The following is a 19,647-nucleotide window of genomic DNA, read 5'->3' on the forward strand; positions in this document are numbered from 1 at the left end:
CATAGGATAAGAGGGAAGGTCCTCTCATGAATTACTGATTAAAAAATAGGAAACAAAGGGCAGGAATAAATGATCAGTTTTCACAATGGAAAGAGGTAAATAGTGGGGTCCCTCAAGGATCTGTACTGGGACTTGTTCTGTTCAACCTATTCATAAATGATTTGGAAAAGGGGTTAAACAGTGACATGGCAAAGTTAGCAGATGATACTAAATTACTCAAGATAATTAAGTCCAAAGCTGACTGCAAAGAATTACAAAGGGATCTCACAAACTGGGTGACAAAATGGAAGATGAAATTCAAGGTTGATAAGTGCAAAGTAATGCACGTTGGAAAATATAATCCTAACTATACATACTAAATGGTGGGTTCTAAATTAGCTGTTACCATTCAAGAAAGATCTTGGAGTCACTGTGGATAGTTCTCTGAAAATATCTGCTCAATGTGCAGCAACAGTTAAAAAAGCCAACAGGAACCATTCAGAAAGTGATAGATAAGATAGAAAATATCATAATTGTGGCAAATTGCTGGCACTACTTTGATGGGTCTCGCACTTTCTCTTCTTGGGGAGGATTCAGGACACCATTTCTCGCCCCTGAACTCGGGTATTAACTGCCCCACTAGTGTCCTAGAGGAGGGGAGTGGAGTGGGAGGGACCCGGGCCCACCCCTCTACTCCAGGTCCCAGCCCAGGGGCCTGACGGATAGCGGTAAACTGCTTGAACTAGCGGTTCCTTCCCCTGGACTACTTCCCTCTCCTGCCCTTCAAATTGTGGGACTTCCTGTCCTCCCTCTGCACAAACCAGGTGTCCCTTTACCTAGGGTCTTGGTCTTCTTAGCCCACCGGAGCACTTCTCCAAACTCTCTTCTGCTTCCCTCCAAATTGCTCTCTGCTCCAACACCAATCCACTCTGCTTCAACTCCTTTCCTTGTCTGAGTGAAGCGGGGGGCAGGGAGGATTATTAGGTGACTGGCTTCAGGTGCTTTAATTGGCTTCAGGTGCTTTAATTAATCTATAGAAAACTTTCTTCCCTCTACAGGGAACAAGGCTCCCTTCTAACACTCTCCTGCTGCCCTCTGGCCATGCTGTATCACACACTATATACATTTGTGATACACCCACACCTTGAATACTGCATGCAGTTCTGGTTGCCCCATCTCTAAAGAGATATACTAGAATTGGAAAAGGTACAGAAAAGGGAAAGAAAAATGATCCAGGTTATGGAATGGCTTCCATACAAAGAGCCATGAAAGATGGGAATTGTTCAGTTTTGAAAAGAGGTGACGAAGCGGAGAGACAACAGAGGTCAATAAAATCATGGATGGTTTGTGGAGAAAGTGAATAGGGAAGGGTAATTTACCCCTTCAAGTAACACGAGAACTAATGATCACCTAATGAAATTAATTGGCAGCAGGTTTAAAACCTACATAAGGAAGTACCTCATACAATGCACTATCAACCTGTGGAATTCATTGCCAATAGATGTTGTGAAGGCTAAAAATATAACTGGGTTAAAAAATTATACAAGTTCATTTAGGATAGGTCCATCATTCCCTCTGAAGCATCTGGCACTGTCCACTGTTGAAAGACAGGACACTGGGCAAGATGAACCATTGGCCTGGCAAAGTATGGCCGTTCTTATGTTCTTAAGTGATTTACCCATGGTCACACAGGGAGTCAATGGCAGGACTGGGTACGGAATCCATACAGCCTGATTTCCAATCTCCTGCTTTAGCTAATACACAAACTCCCCCCAAGATAAAAATCTCTCACAAATAGCAGTATTTCAGCCTGATGCAATTAGAAATGTCTGAGATATTAAATCTCCTTCTCCACAAATGCTCTGTGACCCAATAAAAGGTGCAGACCATCACAGCAATTATTCTCCAAGAAACAGGGCTGAATTTTTGATAATTTTTCAGTGCCACTGTTCATCACAGAAGTGATTAAGTCTATTCCTTTCCCAAAGGCTGAGCGTAAGCAAGAAATTTGCTGTACCAATGAATTAAATTCAGACCCATTAAATCAGCAGCTATTATAGTGTCTCTAGAGCTGGATGTTTTTCTACCGATAAAAAAAAACTACAGGAGAAAATTATGGGAGATTGGTAGAGACTGGAAGATAGGTAGAGACTGATAAACTGCAGCACAGAAAACTGTGATAGGGCTATCTTTAAAAATCGCTGGACTCAGTCTGCATCCAGGTTCACCAGTGTAACTCTGGAAATACACCACTGAAATCAATCTGGTGTGGAGTAGACTTTGGCTGACAGCTTGAAGTGTACTCACTGTATTAAGACTACAAAATAATGAGAATAAAGTAGTAGCATGAGATGCTGATTATTTTAGCACCAGTAGAAAGAGACCATTGTGTTTTTGAATATTTTTCTGTTTTGGTCTAGATTTGATACAGTGAAAATGCATATTAAAAAGAAATAAAAACAGTCCATTTCTTTTTTGCGTATATCAATTTTAAACTTGAGCTTTCTAGTACATTTTGACTCAATATATTTTAAGTATGGAGAAAATGACAACCTTTTATCCCATAAAAAAATCAATTTAGTTCAGCCTTTTGATGTGTCAAAGCTATGTATAAATCTTCACTGAGGAGCCACAGCTGTCAAGAGACTAAATATATCAGAGCTTTAGATTAGGCGTGTCCAAATAGCAAAATAAACCTACCGCAAGTGACAATCCAGAACAGTCATGAGACACAACATAGATAAGGATGACATAGAAGGAAGAAATAAAAATTAAAATATCCACACACAAACATTAGTAGAAACCAAGGAGAAATGACCTTTTTCCACAGATAATATATTCTTTATTCACCTCCTTTACACAAGAAAGGCCTGATCCTGCAACCTTTACTCATGCGATTGGTCTTCCTGGAGCGGATAGCTCTACTTGCATGAATAAGAATTACTCTCATGAGTAAGGGTTTCAAGATCAGTACCCTAATGTGTACTTCAACTATTCTTCCTCGTCACAGCAACATTTATTCAAAATATCATATTAAAATTATGTTAAGGAAAAAGAACATGCTGAAAAATGATGCATCTATCTGAATACTGGATATTACACAATTCAGTGTCTAACAGTTACCAGTGCTAAGGCTAAAGTTCTGACTCTGCAATCAGATCTACTAGCATGGACCCCAATGACCATGCAGAGCCTCATTGGCTTCAGAGGGGCTCTAGGTGTTCACAGGGCTGCTACCAGCAGGATCAGAGCTTAGAGTCAGTGGAATGTTATTGGTTTTAATGACTATTTATTGGAAGAAGAAAAAAAGAAGCTACTTTGAGGGCCCAATCCTTTAGTTCTATCAAGTGGAATAATTCCCAGTGAAGTTAATGGGACTTCTGCATGCACTATGGACTGGAACTTGCAGGCTGCTTATTGCCTACCAAGAGATACTGAGCACTCAACTTCCACTGAAATCAAAGGGAGCTGAAGGCCCTGTGTTGAATCCAGGAGGTGAGCAGAACTTTGCAAGTTAGGGCCTAATGACTACAGGATCAAGCCTTTGTGCTTTGGCAACATTTCAGATTTCTGGCACCATACACAGCCAATTCAATAATTCTTTCCAGGTGGATTAGAGTAAACCTTTTTTATATCTATTTGTCTGTTTGCTTTAAAATGTATCTCCTTGATATCTTGGAGGCACTCTCTTGCCATTTTATTTGTAACCGAGGCGCTAAAATGATTACCTTCTGAAATATATTACATTAAATTTAGCAGTACACTGTCTTCATGTGCTAAAACCTGCGGTGTTGATTCAAGAATAAATCATTAACTGATTGTGCTTACACTGAAAAACAAATGCTGCAAATATGGTCAAGATTTTCCAGATTAGGAATTAATGTTGAGAGGAGCTGCTAGGTACTCAGGGTTTATGAAAATAAGGCCACGGATTTAGATGCCTAAATATGAACCTAAGAGCTTAACTTTAGCAATCCATTTCTGAAAATGTCGGCAAGCAAGGCAGATCCTCGATTGGTGGAAATTGTGATAGCTCCACTAGCCTCAATGGATATGACAATTTCCACCGTCTGAGGATCCAACCCTATATGTTCCTGGTGCATACATTTCTTAACAGACCACTGGTTAAATTCTAAATATATGGACACATTTGTTTTACAATAAATATAAAAACCATTTGAAGATGTTAAGTTCTATATGACTTGAAACTCTATGCTTTTTCGCAAAGTTCTGATTATCTCTGTGACAATGAATTAGTAACTGGAATTTGACCTTTCTTTTCCTCCAAAAAGGGACTGTGTGTCAAACTCATCATTAACTATTAAGCGCAATTTTATATTTTAAATACATGTCAATGCTAGAGTCATTGGTCATTTATCCAGGTCATAACAAGTATAATAAACAACACTTAATAATATACTATAAGTAAAAGAACAGTCTTATATGATATAGAACAAATCTCACACAGATATCTACTGACAAATCTCACATAGATATCTACTACTTGTCCTACAAAGAAATGTTAGGTTTGTTATCATTAGTATCATTTGATAGCACACAAACAAACACACTGCATTTTATCCCCAATATGCTCAAACAGTATTTTCAAATTATTTTTGCTTCCATGGGTAAAAGTTTGCTAAAGTTGGCCAGGACGAACTCAGCATTTAATTAACTGCTTTTTCAGACAATTTCTCAGAGGGAAATACCTGACAATTACTTAATATTAATAAACGAGAACAAATTCTATAGCTCAAACACAGGGAGTCCAAGAATGCCTCCTCAAAGTGCCTGAATCAAGACAGTATAAGAAATTTCTTTTACATTTATCATATTAAGTAAACCAAACTTCTCATTAGACTTTTGCAAGAGAGGATCCAAGTTTTCTGTTCAATAATATTCTGAGCTTCACCTCACTGATCCCTTTAACAGTGGAATTTAACATATTTTGTGGGACTTCTGATGACAGGAAACTATATACAGTGGTCACCATTAAAATGTTGATCCATACAGTCTTAAGGTAATGAGCTTTCCCCACAATATTACTTACTAAGTATAGGGAATGCCTGTAATATCTTGGTAAAGCTAATTGCTTTCAAATGGTGTGTCCACATTTCAGCGCTAGCCACTGTAAATGAAGAGTCCATTTTCAGTTATGTGCAAACTATGCCTCTAAATTTAGTCAATGGGCCTGCAAATGTAAGGAGTAAGGAAATATTAAAGAGCTCTCTGGCTTGATACTGCATGCTGTAAAGGGCCTGATCCTGCTGCTGCTGAAGTCAACTGTGGAACTTCCACTGACTCCAGGGGTGCAGGATTAGATCCCAAGTGCACAAAGAGTGCCTCTGGATTCTAATCTTCCCCATGCAAAATCTTAATTATTTGCAGAAGTGAAGCTGAAGCACCTACTCCAGCTGAAAAGGTTTTGTCCTGCAGTTCCTTAATTCTCCTGAATCTACATTTGAAAAACATACTTCCGTGTGTGTCCTTAGCTGCTGAAATACTTCCAAATGATCTACACAACAGTGTGATTTTATCCCCACTTATCAACCCTAGCACTAATCAGATAACTAGTGAAGATGTTTCGTTTGTATTTTGCCACCCTGTGTATTTACCTTATATCTGAACTCTTTACCATCCCATCCCACAAGAGAGCCAACACTGTGGAATTTTCCTCTGGTCAAAGTCAGTCTTCTTCCAGATCAATGCTAATCTATTCTGTGGTTCCAAGGGAACATTGGATTAGATGCAGGGTCCTGCAACCTTCCAGTTAGTGCCCAAGTATAGCACCTCTCTCACACAAAACAGGTCGGAAGCAAGTATTTCTCTGCTGTTCTCAAATTAATGTTGTGCAAACAGCAGCATGAGAATCTGTCCCTAAGCCATTCACTGGCTCTCAGCTAAAACTGTATTCTGTCACCTTTAATCTTCTCCCTCCCACATATATAACCCTGCCTTCATCCCCCTGTCCAATTTTCTTTTATTCTTTCCTTTTCTCATCCCTTTCCCCTGTTCCTTTGCATCTCTTCCACCATTCTTCTGCTGCACTTTGCTTTCGGTCTTTCTCTAGGTAAGCTTCTGTTTTTGTGCAGCAAGAGCTTTAGTAGCCCAGGTCCACACTTGCATGTCATCTAGTCTCACAAGACCTTGATTAGTACCCCACTCATCCAAACATGGGTTCTCTCTACCTCACTATTGCACCTGGTCCTGGTCAAAGTCCTGTATAGATATGGCTGTAAGACTCTCCCACAGCTATATTTTTGAGACCACCATTTTCTCAAAAAACCTCTCTTCTATATGGACCAGTTGCAGTATTCCTCCTCTCATTAGGAGAGAAGTTAACTGGCTGCCTTGAAAGCATTGACTAGTGCTGCCATCAGTAGCATGCACCAGTGTATCCTTCAATGGGCACCAGGGGGTTACTAACTGAAACTCCAAGACAAAGCACATACAGCTGGTCTCCACTACACAGCACCACTATCCAACCATTGAGCAATACCAAAAATAGATAATTGCTAGAAGACTTAACACTTTAAACATAAACAGTGTCCAAGAACAGGATGGCTACTTTACCTGGTCTTTCATGGTCTTCCCTAAATCTTTAACATCTTTCATGTTAATAGCGTTCTTCCCTCCCTTTTCCTTTCCCTTCTTCTTGTTCTTCTTTTTGAACAAGCATTTCTTACAGAGACAAAAGCAGCAGGTAAGGATTAATAGGACTGCAACTATGGCTATGGCTATTAAGGCCCAAGGTGGCACTGGAAGAGAAAAAGAAACACACACAAAGTGGCACACTGTTAGTAAATTTAAATGTAAAAACCAACAGATTTCATTTGTAGCCAAACCTTTTATCAACCTTTGAGCAAGTATCTAAAAATACTGTGTTGAATTTGTATATTTCCCTCAATTGAATATTTACACAAAGAACATTAATATAACAAAGCAAGCATGATCTATCTACATACTTGGAAATAAACAACAAAGAATGTAACTTGCAGTTTAGATTAATCAGCAGGAATTATTTGATTTGTCTAATGTACTCACAAGGTACGCATGTAGCAAAAATTTAAAAACCATCTTTAAAACGTTAATCATGTTTAGAGGAAATTGTTTACTTCTCTCTGTATAATCATTCTTGTAACCCACCTGGCATTATGGCCTGATAAACCAACCTAGCTTGAAGTCATGTGGCTCTGACTGGGGACTTGCCTCCAACAGAGCCTAGGTAAAGAAGTGCCTCTGATCCACACAGTCAATTTTAATGAGCAGCATTTCTCCACTGTTTTATTTGACAGACTAGTGGACTACTCATAGATGCAGGTCAAGGTTACCAGTAAACAATGACCAAGGTCAGAGGACTGTTCAATCAGGCATCTATGCTGATAACCATCAAGTCCTTCTGATATTGGCAATGTTTCAGTGTACATCTATGTTTTCATTGAAGTCTTATAAAGAAAAACATGTCTGTTTATTTTATTGATTCAGTCCAAGCTTCTAGACACTGTTGTAATACAAACAAATAATACATAATAATAATAATAATGATGATGAATTGGTCTTGCAAAAAATCAAGAGAATGATGAGAATTATCTTCACATAAGTAAACTTTAATATGACCTCTTCTGATTACCACACTTTTCATTCACATACGTGACAAAAATACATAATGTGATAACCAATGGGGTTTTAAAGAGGAGAATCATTTGTGTGTCTTGAAATGTATTCGGCCTATCAGATCTGCAAGGTATTCTCTCAACTCAACACATAAAAATCTCTAAAATTACACAGGGCACAACAAAAGCGGTAACCGAATTTGACAAATTTACATCAGTGAATCACAAAAGGAAAGCTGACAGTGAAAATACAGAAAAATTAATTGCTTAAAGCAGCCAAGTAGAGTGGAAAGCATGATTACTGGAAGTTGAACTAGAGACTGCCACTTCAAAAGGAAATTAAAGTTTTAGTGAGCAGCTTCCTTATTTGTACTTTTTATTTTTCACACTGCTTTACTGATAGATATAAAAAAAGACTGTAGGAGACACGTTTGGAATAGTTAAATAATAAATTCCATAACACTTTATGTGCCTCCAAATGTTCATTTAATGTAGTTGCCATAAAAGAGATGTTGTACGGGACGTAGAATAAATATGAACTGATTATCAAAGAAATGAATGTTAACAGATACAGTGAGCAGATTAGCAGCTGTTTAACAGAAATATTTTATGGACGTGGCAGTAGCAATTCCATAGTTAAGACTGCATTGAGATCTGCATTTATTGCAAGACTAAAATCTCCATTTCATGCTTTACATTTTGAATTTTGTTTTCAAATTTCAGCACAATATTTTAGAGGGAAATTGACTTTTCTATGTCATTTATTTTTTTGTAAAGCATTTACTAACTCTTCCAAAAGAAACCATTTAAAAATGCGTCTTTTGGGAAATTTTACCTTATTTTCCTCATGTTTCATTGGGTTCCTCTGTTATTAGCCCCCCCACCGCACCAACCACAGTCCTCATACATTCCAAACATCACATGTAAACACAGTCTACAACAGAGGTGCAGGCCACTTTTAACATCTGAAATTAAACACAAAGTGCTAGTCTCCTTACTCAGTATCATCTAAATTGAGTTATGCCAAGATTAACCAAAGGAATTGCTCAGATCCAGCAGCTATTTCTGTTTTCCAGTGCTGCCAACCCGCTCCACCAGCTGTGCATTGCCCATACTTCCAGAGATGTGGGGAGGCAGGCTGGCAACAGGAGGCATGAAGATGGACTCCAGAAGAAAGAGGGGACTCTGTGGCGGGGGAGCCATGGGAGGAAAGGGAGGATATGGAGAGGCAAACAGAATATACCCAGGGTGGGGGACACAAGGGATTGAGACTTGAGGTGGGCAGGATGGGGGTTAGCCTGGATGTGCATGTTGCATGGGAAGAAAGACAATATGAGAGGAAGGTGTCTGGGGCAGTCAGGTGCCTCCATGCTGAAACCATGTTGAATGAAGGGGCCCTCTGGCACTGCAGCCCAGAGTAATGAGGCAGCAGCACCATGGGGAGTTCTTCAAGCACTGCTGCCTTGACACACAGACCCTCAGCTCCTTTGTTAAACTGTTTACTGTTTATTTTAATCCAGTTGTAATTAATTGCAGACAATAACTCTTGTTATAATTAAATCACGAACAAATGACTATGATGCTCAAAGTGATATAGAATTTTTAATTGATCTCTTCAAAGAAGACACTCCCCAGTTCTTTTTGTTAAAGCAAATACAGGTATAAAGGAAGGAAGCTTTTAAGGCTGTCCAGGCTCTGGAGACTTTCAAAAAGGCTTCAACAGCCAAAGCTTCAGGAAAAGAAAGGAAAACACCCCAAACCAGACAGACTGTAAAGAATATTTTCTTCTATCTGAGTGCACAATCTCTGTTAAGAAGATTGCTCATCACAATACTGCTACTGGCAGAGAGCACTCAGCCTTGTATTACTGGCGCTGAATGTACAAATGAGGTTTAACGTAAGTAAAATTTCAACTGTATAGGTTTTGAAACAGAACCAGGTGTTTGTTTTCAAAATGTTTCATAGAAATTTTATTTAAAACTTTCTGAATTGAATGAATCATGCTCTATGATAAAGCCAAGATTTTCAAAGGAGACTAGTGATTTTGAGTGCTTCCATTTTTTGTGTGCCCCAACTTCTGATACCTTAAAGGGGTAAAGGGGCTTGATTTTCAGAAAGAGCTGAGCCTCTGAAAATCAGGCTCCTTTAAGATGTCTCAAGTTGGCACTCTAAATCACTCGTCACTTTTGCAAATGTATGCCTATGGCCGTTAATTTTCTGACATACCGAATATGAAGAATGAGGGAGATATCTGTATTAATTTTATGAAGTTTATAATCTGTAGATTTGGTAGTTATTGTGTGGTGGCTGGCTTTATGGAACCCTAAAGGTTAATTCCAGCTGGAGTCTGGCAAAGACTCTAATTCAATGGACAATACATTGCTGGAAGGCGATCTCAGACTCCCTCTGAAGAAATGTGTGACCAGATTCAGGCGTGCTGCTCAAAGCCCCAGGAGATCTAGGGGCAGGGACTCTTGAAAAAAATAATCATTGAATGGTTGAAAAGGATAAAAAGGCAGTCTGTGACTTGAGGGAGACACATTGACTGGTGGGTCAGACATCAGAAAGGCAGGAGCAGTAGGAAGTACAGCCTGTCTCGCCCAGCCCCAATGGTGTGTGTGCGTGCCTGAAACAAGCAGAAATAATATAATATATTGTTGCAAGGAAAGGCTAAAGTTTAAGTAAGATAACATGCATGTAGGCTTTTCATTGTTATCTTCCCTACCTGATATGTTCTTGTGGACAAATACCTAATACTTGTTTTGAAAAAGCTGTCCTGAATCACTGCAATTTCATACTTGTCACATGCTTTTGGAAAGAAGTCTATAACAGGGGCCAAACCCAGATGGACCCATTGAAGGTAGCATGGTTTGTCAACAGGATGCTGCAGCCTGGTGATCCAGTCTGAAGTGGGGTGAATCACGGGATTTGATGCAGAGAAGTTCAGGTGTAGGGCTGTCACTTGGAAAGGGTACCCATGGAGAGACAGAGGTCAAAGGTATAGCTCCCCCCGAAGAATAACACTGAACTAAAGAGATAAGCATCAGGACTGTATCATTAGCCAAGATATTTTAGGGACCATTTCTGTAGACCTCACTCAGGTTGAGCAGCAATGACTCATGCGAGTAGTCCCACTGAATCCACCAAGTTCAAAAGGACAACTTATGTGAGTGAGCTGCAAAATGGGAAGAGTTGCAAAATTGCATCCTTTGTATAAAACTTCTTTTTTTTTTATTAGCTTTACAAAAAAATGCTTGGCAGGCAGCGATGGATCCAGCAGGGATGGATTTATCGTGTCTAGTCTAGACGCGATAAATCGACCCCCCCCAAGCGCTGTCCCGTCGACTACTGTACTCCACCGCCGCGAGAGGCGCAGGCGGAGTCGACGTGGGAGTGGCAGCAGTCGACTCACCGTGGTAAAGACATCACAGTAAGTCAATCTAAGTACATCGACTTCAGCTATGTTATTCACGTAGCTGAAGTTGCATAACATAGATCGATCCCCCTGCTTCCCCTCCCCCAGTGTAGACCAGGGCTGACATTCCAGCGAGACAATCTAAAACTATTAAATGCCAGGGAGGACAATTGATCCCAGAGAAAGAGGCAACATGAGGGAAGAAGAAAGCTGCATATCAGCATCAAAGTACTAATGTTGGTGTACACTGCATAGATAGAGTTCCTCCTACTAAACAACTCAAAAATGCTTTAATAAATGTGAATATCTATAATAGCTTGTTTGGAAAGCTTCAACACTGATTTTGACAGGTTCTAATTCAGGGCATGCACCACTGGCTTTCAACGCTCCCCAGTTGAATGAATCTGTATTTTTATAAGAACATTTGCAATAACTGCGGCATCAGACTTGTCATAATTCTCAGACATGTATTACCCTCCTGGTGTTGGGTAACTTACAGACAACTACAAGGTGACCAGAAGTCCAATTAGTTTTATGTTTTGAACTGTATCACCCTAACACAGACGTATGAATCTGCATATAGGAACAGAGCTTGATGACTAGTTTGCTCCAACTATAATGAATTATTTTGGAATAATCAAAAGAAAAGTAGTACTTAATTTAGCACATTAGTTGCTGCTACCTCAGTAGAGCAGAAGTTTTATGCTTGGGTTCGGTTTGTGAAATACTCATATTTTCCAGTTTGCTTTTATAAGTCCTACTGACTTGTGCCCGTCTTATATTACACAGCCTAGCAACACACACATAGGGTAGGATAGGGCAGAAAGAGATAATTGCCAATAGACACAAATTACCATATTTGCCAACATTTACAATTGATCAGAAGGGATAACTTTGTTAAGGCTTTTAGTTTGATTTAAATTGAAATCTTGGAATCTGCCTTTGGAAACCGATTTGAAAATACCAGTGGAAATTTCCTGGGTTTTAGACAATCAAAAAAATATTTTAACAACTAAATGATAAAAAAAAATGTAATCCTACTTTTGTATGCAGATGGAATTCTGTAGCAGAACAGCTTGACACTGGTAAAATATATTCTAATTAAATTAAATACACCAAATCCTGGGCCCCCAAATTCCCTTACTTATATGCATTAAACAGAGATCGCTCCCTCCAAACCCTAAGTTTCCTAGCCAAATCAGACAGGTTGGTATGTTCATTCAATACCAGGAGAAAAAATTCTCCTCCCTTGGAGGGAGCTTGGATGTTTGGAAGGCGAAAGGCAGGGGAAAAAAAGATGGAGAGACTGGAGTAAGGAAGTATCAAGGATTGCAGAAAACAGCAGAAAAAAAGGAAAAATTGTATAAAGGACTAGTGCTTGGAAATCACCCAAGGACATAACAAGGAAGACCCAGTTAAGTCTGGGATAAAAGTCAAGCCACAAAAAAGAGAGAAGTGGGAGAGGGAAAGAAAAAGAAAGGAACAAAGAGGAAAAGCAAAAAACAGCATATGTAATATTAAAATTCCTAAATTTAGTTTATTTATCTGAGCTCAAGGGCTCTATGTGCTGTTCAGTTATTATAAGAAGTGGGGGTGAGGGAGGAAGGCACAAAACCCACCAAAACAAAAACCACCACTACCCACCAAACACCCACACCAGTAAGCATCTCCCCTTCCTCCATCCAGTCTTTAACGTCAGGGAAAAGCCTGGTGCCCTGAAGCTTAAAAACAAGGAAGAGGGAAAGAAAGAACAGTGCTCTTTGGACCAAGAGGTTGAACTGAATTCCAAAATTAAGGGCCCCTTATCAAGAAGGCCCTGTCAGTATCCCACTCCTATTTAAGCTAGGGGAATAGTAGCTAAATCCCCATAGCTGATGGCAACTGCCATGGTATACTACAGGGAAACAGGTGGTCTTAGGGTTGCCAATTTTGGTTGGATGTATTCTTGGAGGTTTCATCACATGACATAATTTTAAATTAAAGATTAATTCCTGGAGACTCCAGGACAATCCTGGAGGGTTGGCACTTGGAAAGGGTAGGTGGTCTCTAAGGCAGTCAGAAACCAAACCATTTAGGAATTTATTGATCAAAATCAGCATCTCAGCCAGAAATCATGCTCTCTGAGAGACATACTACTTGGTAAGCAGGCAGCTGCAATTTCCAAATGTTTTGAAGGTGTAATCCCATGTGAAGCACAATGAAGCATTCCAACTGTGGTGGAAAAGCATGGATAACTCTGACAACTTTCACATATGAAAAAAAGGTTGCAAGCTTCTTGCCAGGCGCTGATGTTGGAAAGCTGTTTTGAAAACAGCTGCTCTCGGTGCATCCATCCACAAGAAGTTGGGCATTGAAAACCTCCAGATTGCACATCTGAGTAACAAACCTCTGTTTTATTATTAGGCAGTACTATGTAGATGCACTGGTACTTTTTTGTCAAGTCTTTTCTATAATATGCTCTAGACTTACTCCTGCTATTTAATTCTGATGGTGCCAAAACAGAAAAGAAAGGGCAGATTCACAGCTGCCCAACAGTACCTTTACAGTTCAGGAGGTATTAAAACAATTTCCCTATCTCCCAAAATCCACATCCACCAAAGTAGCCTGTAACACAGGTGAAAGAGGATGAGGCCGAGGCTGGCTGAAGAACATATGCTCTGAGAACCCACCCCGGAATGTAACGGTGGGAGAGGATACCACAGCTCACTAAGGAGGCTGTATGCAGGTTACCAGAAAACATAAATATAAGTACTGATGTGCACTAGTTAGAATGCCAGAATGCACTGGGAAGGCGTGAAGCACCTGTCTATCATATCAATACAGTTTAAATATTAACACTCACTACTTGCACATGTGTGTGTTTTTTCCCCAGACACAGTTACATATGCCATGTGGCTCTGTGAGCACACTTTGCATATGGCATTCACACTTCACTCCCATTTTCACTTCCTTACTTCTATCTTAGATTCTCTATATGGCTCTGCTCAGTGCTTACTATAATGTGTGTTTATCTCCTGCCTACCACTAGAGGGAACCAAGACAAAGCATCTTAATGAAATGGAATGATGCTGACATTCCCAACCCCTCTGTCTATTGTTTGAGCATTCAGAGTCCTATTGCAGAAGGCAGTCTCCATGAATCGCTTCTGGAAATTACTGAAGCTGTAACTGAGCTAAGAGATGTGTGTTATGACAGCAAAACTTCCCTCCATGCAAAATAGTGTGACATGAAAGTGTGCTGATCGGATGGGTTTCACTTGTTGAATATGCTGCTGCCTAAACTGTTTGTTAGCTCTTATCATGCACAATCACTCACACGTCATATTGCCGAACATTCCAAACTTGGCAAATGAACTGACCTGCAGTCTAGCAGGCACAGAGGAGCTGCAGCCTGGTATCTGGCAGCATTAGACAGGACTATACACCTAGCCAAGACACTTGGAATGCTGGCTGAGCAGACCTGCCTACCTTGCCCTTCAAATGCCTGAGGCCAAATCTGCATAAAGTAGATGCTCATTTACATAAATATGCTTTACAGACTATTGGAAATGCAGTTACACAATTGGAAAATGCAATTCTTAAAATTAATTCATCTTCAGGGCAGATGGTAGGCTTCTCTTCCCTAGAGAAACATCAGGCCAACACCCCATCTTCCTCTGCATGGCTGAGTCTTTTTTTCCTTTCTCCTTGTCACCAGTTCCCCCCTGCCCCCGCCATTTGTTTATTCCCCCCCCTCCCCAAGATCTCTCTGCCTACCCCCTCTCACCTGCTCCTTTTGACCCATCCCTTCTAAGAGACTCTACAGAATCAAGAAAGTAGGGCAGAGGGGTTTCCAAATCTCTTCCAAATCCCTAGTGCACTCCCTGCATGTATAGCAACTGGGCCAGGGAAAGAGATGAGTCTCTGAGCCTGATGCTTCCTGCCTGTCTAGCAGTTAGTGGGGAATGCTCCGTAGCTGTGGCCATAAAGCCTTTAGAATAAAACAAAATGAAAAGCTCTGGATGACTTCCAGAAAAGCCAAAGGCAGCAGGGGCATGCTGCACAGCTGGAGAAGAGTGCAGAAAGCAGGAGCCTCCAGCCAAAAGTTGGACAGGAGGCAGCTCTGCTGCAGGCTTTCAGGAAAGGTGCATTTGCAAACATACGGTGATGCCAGGTAACTTGCCAATGGAGGACAACAAGGCAATTCAAGGAGCTAATATTCAGCACTAAAAAACTGTAGAAGCTTGAGACAGCATTTTCAATCATGTTGTGGACAATGGTATTTTGTGGTTAAAGAGCATTTCACTTTTCCTGTGACATTTACTGTATGTTACACTTCAAGCTTTGACCGATAGTCTTGAGGAAGAAAAAACAAATGAAGAACTCAGACATCTGCCTATGATTTTAGCCTGGGATTTTCAAGGCAGCTAAGAAAGTTCAGTAATATTAACCCCCAGCATCCAAAAATCCAGAGTCTGGCCTCAATAATTCATTACATTGGCTTAAAAATTATGAGATATTTCAAAATAATACATTTTGGGTTATTTTTATTTGTCTGAGTTTTTGATCTTTTGCATCACATTTGGGTCACATTTTCAATGTTTGTCCTGCAGCCACGAGGGATGGAAATATACTTCATTTTTTCAAATAAATCTGATACTCTAACTTACCACAAGAATCCAGGAGTTGGGACTTTAAGAAAACACATAACATTGTGTGAATCAGCAGTCTTAGGAGTTAGGTGCCCAACTCCTAGGGAAAGTCATTGCTTCGATTTATTGATGCTCCACATTAATTTAGAAGACCTCAAAATAAGAATGATGACTTAGTGTTAACTTCATCAAGCATAGTACAGAGGAATATTAAGTTTTGTTGCTTAAGGTCATCCTGGGTCATACTGTTTTAGATTCAAGCACTTTTCATCAATAGACGTCAAAGCACTTTACAAAGGAGGTCAGTATCATTAGCCCCATTTCACATGTAGTGAAACTGAGGCATAGAGAGATGAAAGTGAATTGCCCAAGGTCATCCAGTAGGCCAGAGCTGGGAATACAATCCAGGTTTCCTGAGTCCCATGCCAGTGCTCTATCTCCTCAGAGCACAATATCAGCAGCATGTGTATTAGCTTATAAAAACTGTAAATAAATTTAGTGGTCCAAAAGGTGTCAGGGTTGCAGCTCTGCGAATGATGTCCTCTGTTTATCCACCACATACATACAACGCAGGCAAACAGCAGTGCACATTTATTCACCATAATGAGTCAATTCTACTGTAGATGAGCTACTTCTAGGAGGGAGTTCATTCAGTCTCTATTGACAATATCATATAGGTGCCAGTTGTGATGGGAGTTTGTGAGAACAGCAAACAGCGATGACTTTAGGTCCCTTGTGTGATCTGATTCCCTGCTCCCTTTCCTACTGGTTCTCTTATGGTAAATTATCCAAAAAACTCATGGACTAGATGTTGGAGAAAAGGCACAAGGCATGAATTTATAATAAAAATAATGCTAAAATCCCCATGGTTTGTATTATTTTAATCAAAATAGTATTGAATCTCTGCAGGGAGCTGCCTGGAATCACTTACACAGATCCCTGTGGGAAACCACTAATCCTAATATCAGACAGTTCCTGCTCTCGCTCAGCCTTACATCCAGCTCAGATTTTAAACTGGCAGCCATTGAGGTTCTCAGTGTAATTGCAATGGTTTATTGCCTACCCGTATGATATAAGACCAACATGTTAAAGAGCCAAGGATTTTTATTTTTTAAATGATGAACTTCATGGAGTCCAAGAGAGCTATGACAGAAATGCCCCATAGGCCTTGATCTTGCACTGGGATCCACCAGAGTGACTATGTGGCGCTATATTGACTGTGGATCGTCTCTGTGAAGGCACTGATGCAGAACTGGGTCTTTCTCCATAACTTACTTGCAGCATAATGACCCAGGATTCAAGTACCTTTTGCTGTTAAAAATCAGGGAAACAACTGACTGTGAAAAAGAGTTACCATTTTCAGTCCTAAAAACCTCTGTAATTTTTCAAAAGGAAACCCCTCTTCTTATTACTTCACTAGGAAAGCATTGCTTAAATGTAGTTAGCTGGAGTGGCTTCATTCCCAAGTAGGGACAGGAGCTCTTTTAAAGTCTTCCCTATTTGTCAGCGATTTTTTTTCTCATTAAATTCTTAAATCACACGCCTGGAGTATTGAAAATTCAACTAGCAAATCAATCAAAAAACACACCAAAAAACCCAATTACTCTGAGAGTTTTATTCAGATTTTTTTATATACTGAACGTTAGGTCAATTGTATTAGGTATGTAGTAATTGTTAAGAAGTTAGGTTGTGTCTTTCCTGTGCCAGGAAGGTATCTAATGATTCTGAATATGCATATTTATTTTGCTGAACAGCAACCCCAACAAATCAATTCAACTTCCACATTTCCTCATATTTTAACTGTACACATTTAGCTTTGAATTAACAGAGATTCTTTTATATGCAATACTATCATTATTAATATTACATTATTTGAATTATGGTAGTGCCTAAAGGCCGCAATCAAAGCTCATGGCCCCAGAGTACTTGGCAATGTGCACACACAAAACAAAAAGACAGTTCCTGCCCAAAGGGCTTAATTACAATCTATAGGTATGTCTACACAGCAAAAGAAAAACCCAGTGGGGAAGGCTCGGGCTGTGGCACTAAAAATAGCCATGTAGATATTCTGGATTGGGCTGGAGGTTCGGCTCTGAAAGCCAGGAACTGGGGTGGATTTCAGAGGCTGAACTCCAACCTGAGCCTACCTATCTACACGGCTATTTTTAGTGTCAGAGCATGAGCCCAGGGCTGTAAACCTGGGCTCCAACACCCTCTGCCATGTTGGTTTTTTTTTGGCCATGTTGTCATACCGTAAGGCAGGGGTGGGCAAACTACGGCCTGTGAGCCATTTTAAGCCAGCCCACAAGCTGCTGCTGGGGAGCGGGGGTCTGTAGCTTGGCCCCGCACTGGCACTCCAGCTGGGGTGCTGGGTCGCAGGCCGCACCACGCGGCTCCTGGAAGCTGCAGCATGGCCCTGCTCTGGCTCCTACATGCTCCAATGGCCCCCTCTGGCGCTCCAATGGGAGCTGCAGAGGTGGTGCCTGCAGATGGGGCAGCGTGCAGAGCTGCCTGGCTGTGCCTCAGCGTAAGAGCCAGAGAAGGGACATGCCACTGCTTCTGGGAGCCACTTGAGGTAAGCGCCATTTGGAGCCTGCATCCCTGAGCCTCTCCCCATGCCCCAACCCCCTGCCCCAGCCCTGAACCCCCTCCCACTCTCCAAACCCTTCGATCCCAGGCTGGAGCACCCTCCTGTACCTCAAACCTCTCATCCCCAACCCCACCCCAGAGCCTGCACCCCTTTCAGCACCCCTGCCCCAGCCTTGATCCTCCTCCCACCCTGCGAACTGCTCATCCAGTTCAGAGCATCCTCCTACACCCCAAATTCCTCATCCTCAGCCCCACCCCAGAGCCCTCACCCCAAACCAGCGCTCTCACCCCCTCCTGTACCCTAACCCCAATTTTGTGAGCATTCATGGCCCACCGTACAATTTCTATTCCCCGATGTTGCCCTCAGGCCAAAAAGTTTGCCCACCCCTGCCCTAAGGCCTCAAGTCTGTGATGTGTTGTGTGTACCAGTTCACCCTTGCCGATTACAGTGCAGGACTGGGGGAAGGGGACTTTAGCATGTGACATGAGACAACAGGTGGATAAAACAAACAAATGAGGGTGAGAAAAAGAAACAAGTGAAACAATTATGTTTGTCATTTTATGTAGCAGTGTCAGCTACCCAACTGCCTAGCTATTGTTGAGTACTTTGTAAGCATTACTACAAAGGTGAGTTGTTGGTGGGGGAGAGGGGTAATTTTAATAAATCTGTGCATGGAAAATGGAAGCTATTAACCATTTACAATGCTGAGACAAGAAAGAAATCCCATTTGATTATCCATGGTTTGCATGAAACTTGTGTCTCTTGCATAAGAAATTGAGGCTTTTACCTATTATTTGAACTAGTCTTCAGGGAAATAAAAGGTTTGTTTTTCCAATTTTTTTTAAACATATATTTTTATTTTTAAAAAGATATAATAAAATATCGAATGCGGGTTCTCCTATCGCCTAGTGATTCCACCTTTTTTATGTTGCAAGGAACTCTCACCTCCAATGTAATCCAGATTTCTGAGACGGGCTATGTACAAAGAAACCAATTTCGAAGATGCATTTGAGCTTAATAGCCAAGTTGCTTTTCTTTCCTTTTTAGAGGCCCATTTAACATGCTATTATGATGGGGATGATGATGATTGATTGCGGTTTCTGCTTTTCTGCACAAAAAGCATGATTTCTGATTGGCTAAGTAGCACAGCAGTAATGGTCATTAACTTCCTTGCAGAAGCCACTGCCAAGGTGATAAATAGATTTGGTTTACATTAGCTACTAGACTAAAGCATTATTTGACCTCATTAATGGCTTCTAATCAAATCCAAAGTTACATTTACCTAAAGAGAGGGACAATTATTTTAGGAGAGTAGACTGAGACTCTTTTTGCCAGTCCCAATAAATTCAAATGGTCAAATCTTGCCCCACTGAACATCAGGTGGGCCCAGGATTTCACCCAGAATGTTTTAAAGCAAATG

At 40.7% G+C, this 19,647-nt stretch overlaps 1 protein-coding gene across 7 annotated transcripts in view; it reads right to left on the reverse strand.

Annotated features, from left to right (window-relative positions):
• Positions 1-19,647, reverse strand: part of SYT1 (synaptotagmin 1) — a 519,707-nt gene that overhangs the window by 137,057 nt on the left and 363,003 nt on the right. For all 7 annotated transcript variants that reach the window (XM_075124345.1, XM_075124344.1, XM_075124343.1 and 4 more), the window contains one exon: positions 6,553-6,737. In XM_075124345.1, coding sequence (XP_074980446.1) covers positions 6,553-6,737 — 185 coding nt within the window. The remainder of the gene's footprint in view (positions 1-6,552; positions 6,738-19,647) is intronic.

The sequence above is a fragment of the Caretta caretta genome, chromosome 1 (genome assembly GCF_965140235.1).
Source record: "Caretta caretta isolate rCarCar2 chromosome 1, rCarCar1.hap1, whole genome shotgun sequence".
Classification (NCBI taxonomy): Eukaryota; Metazoa; Chordata; order Testudines; family Cheloniidae; genus Caretta; species Caretta caretta.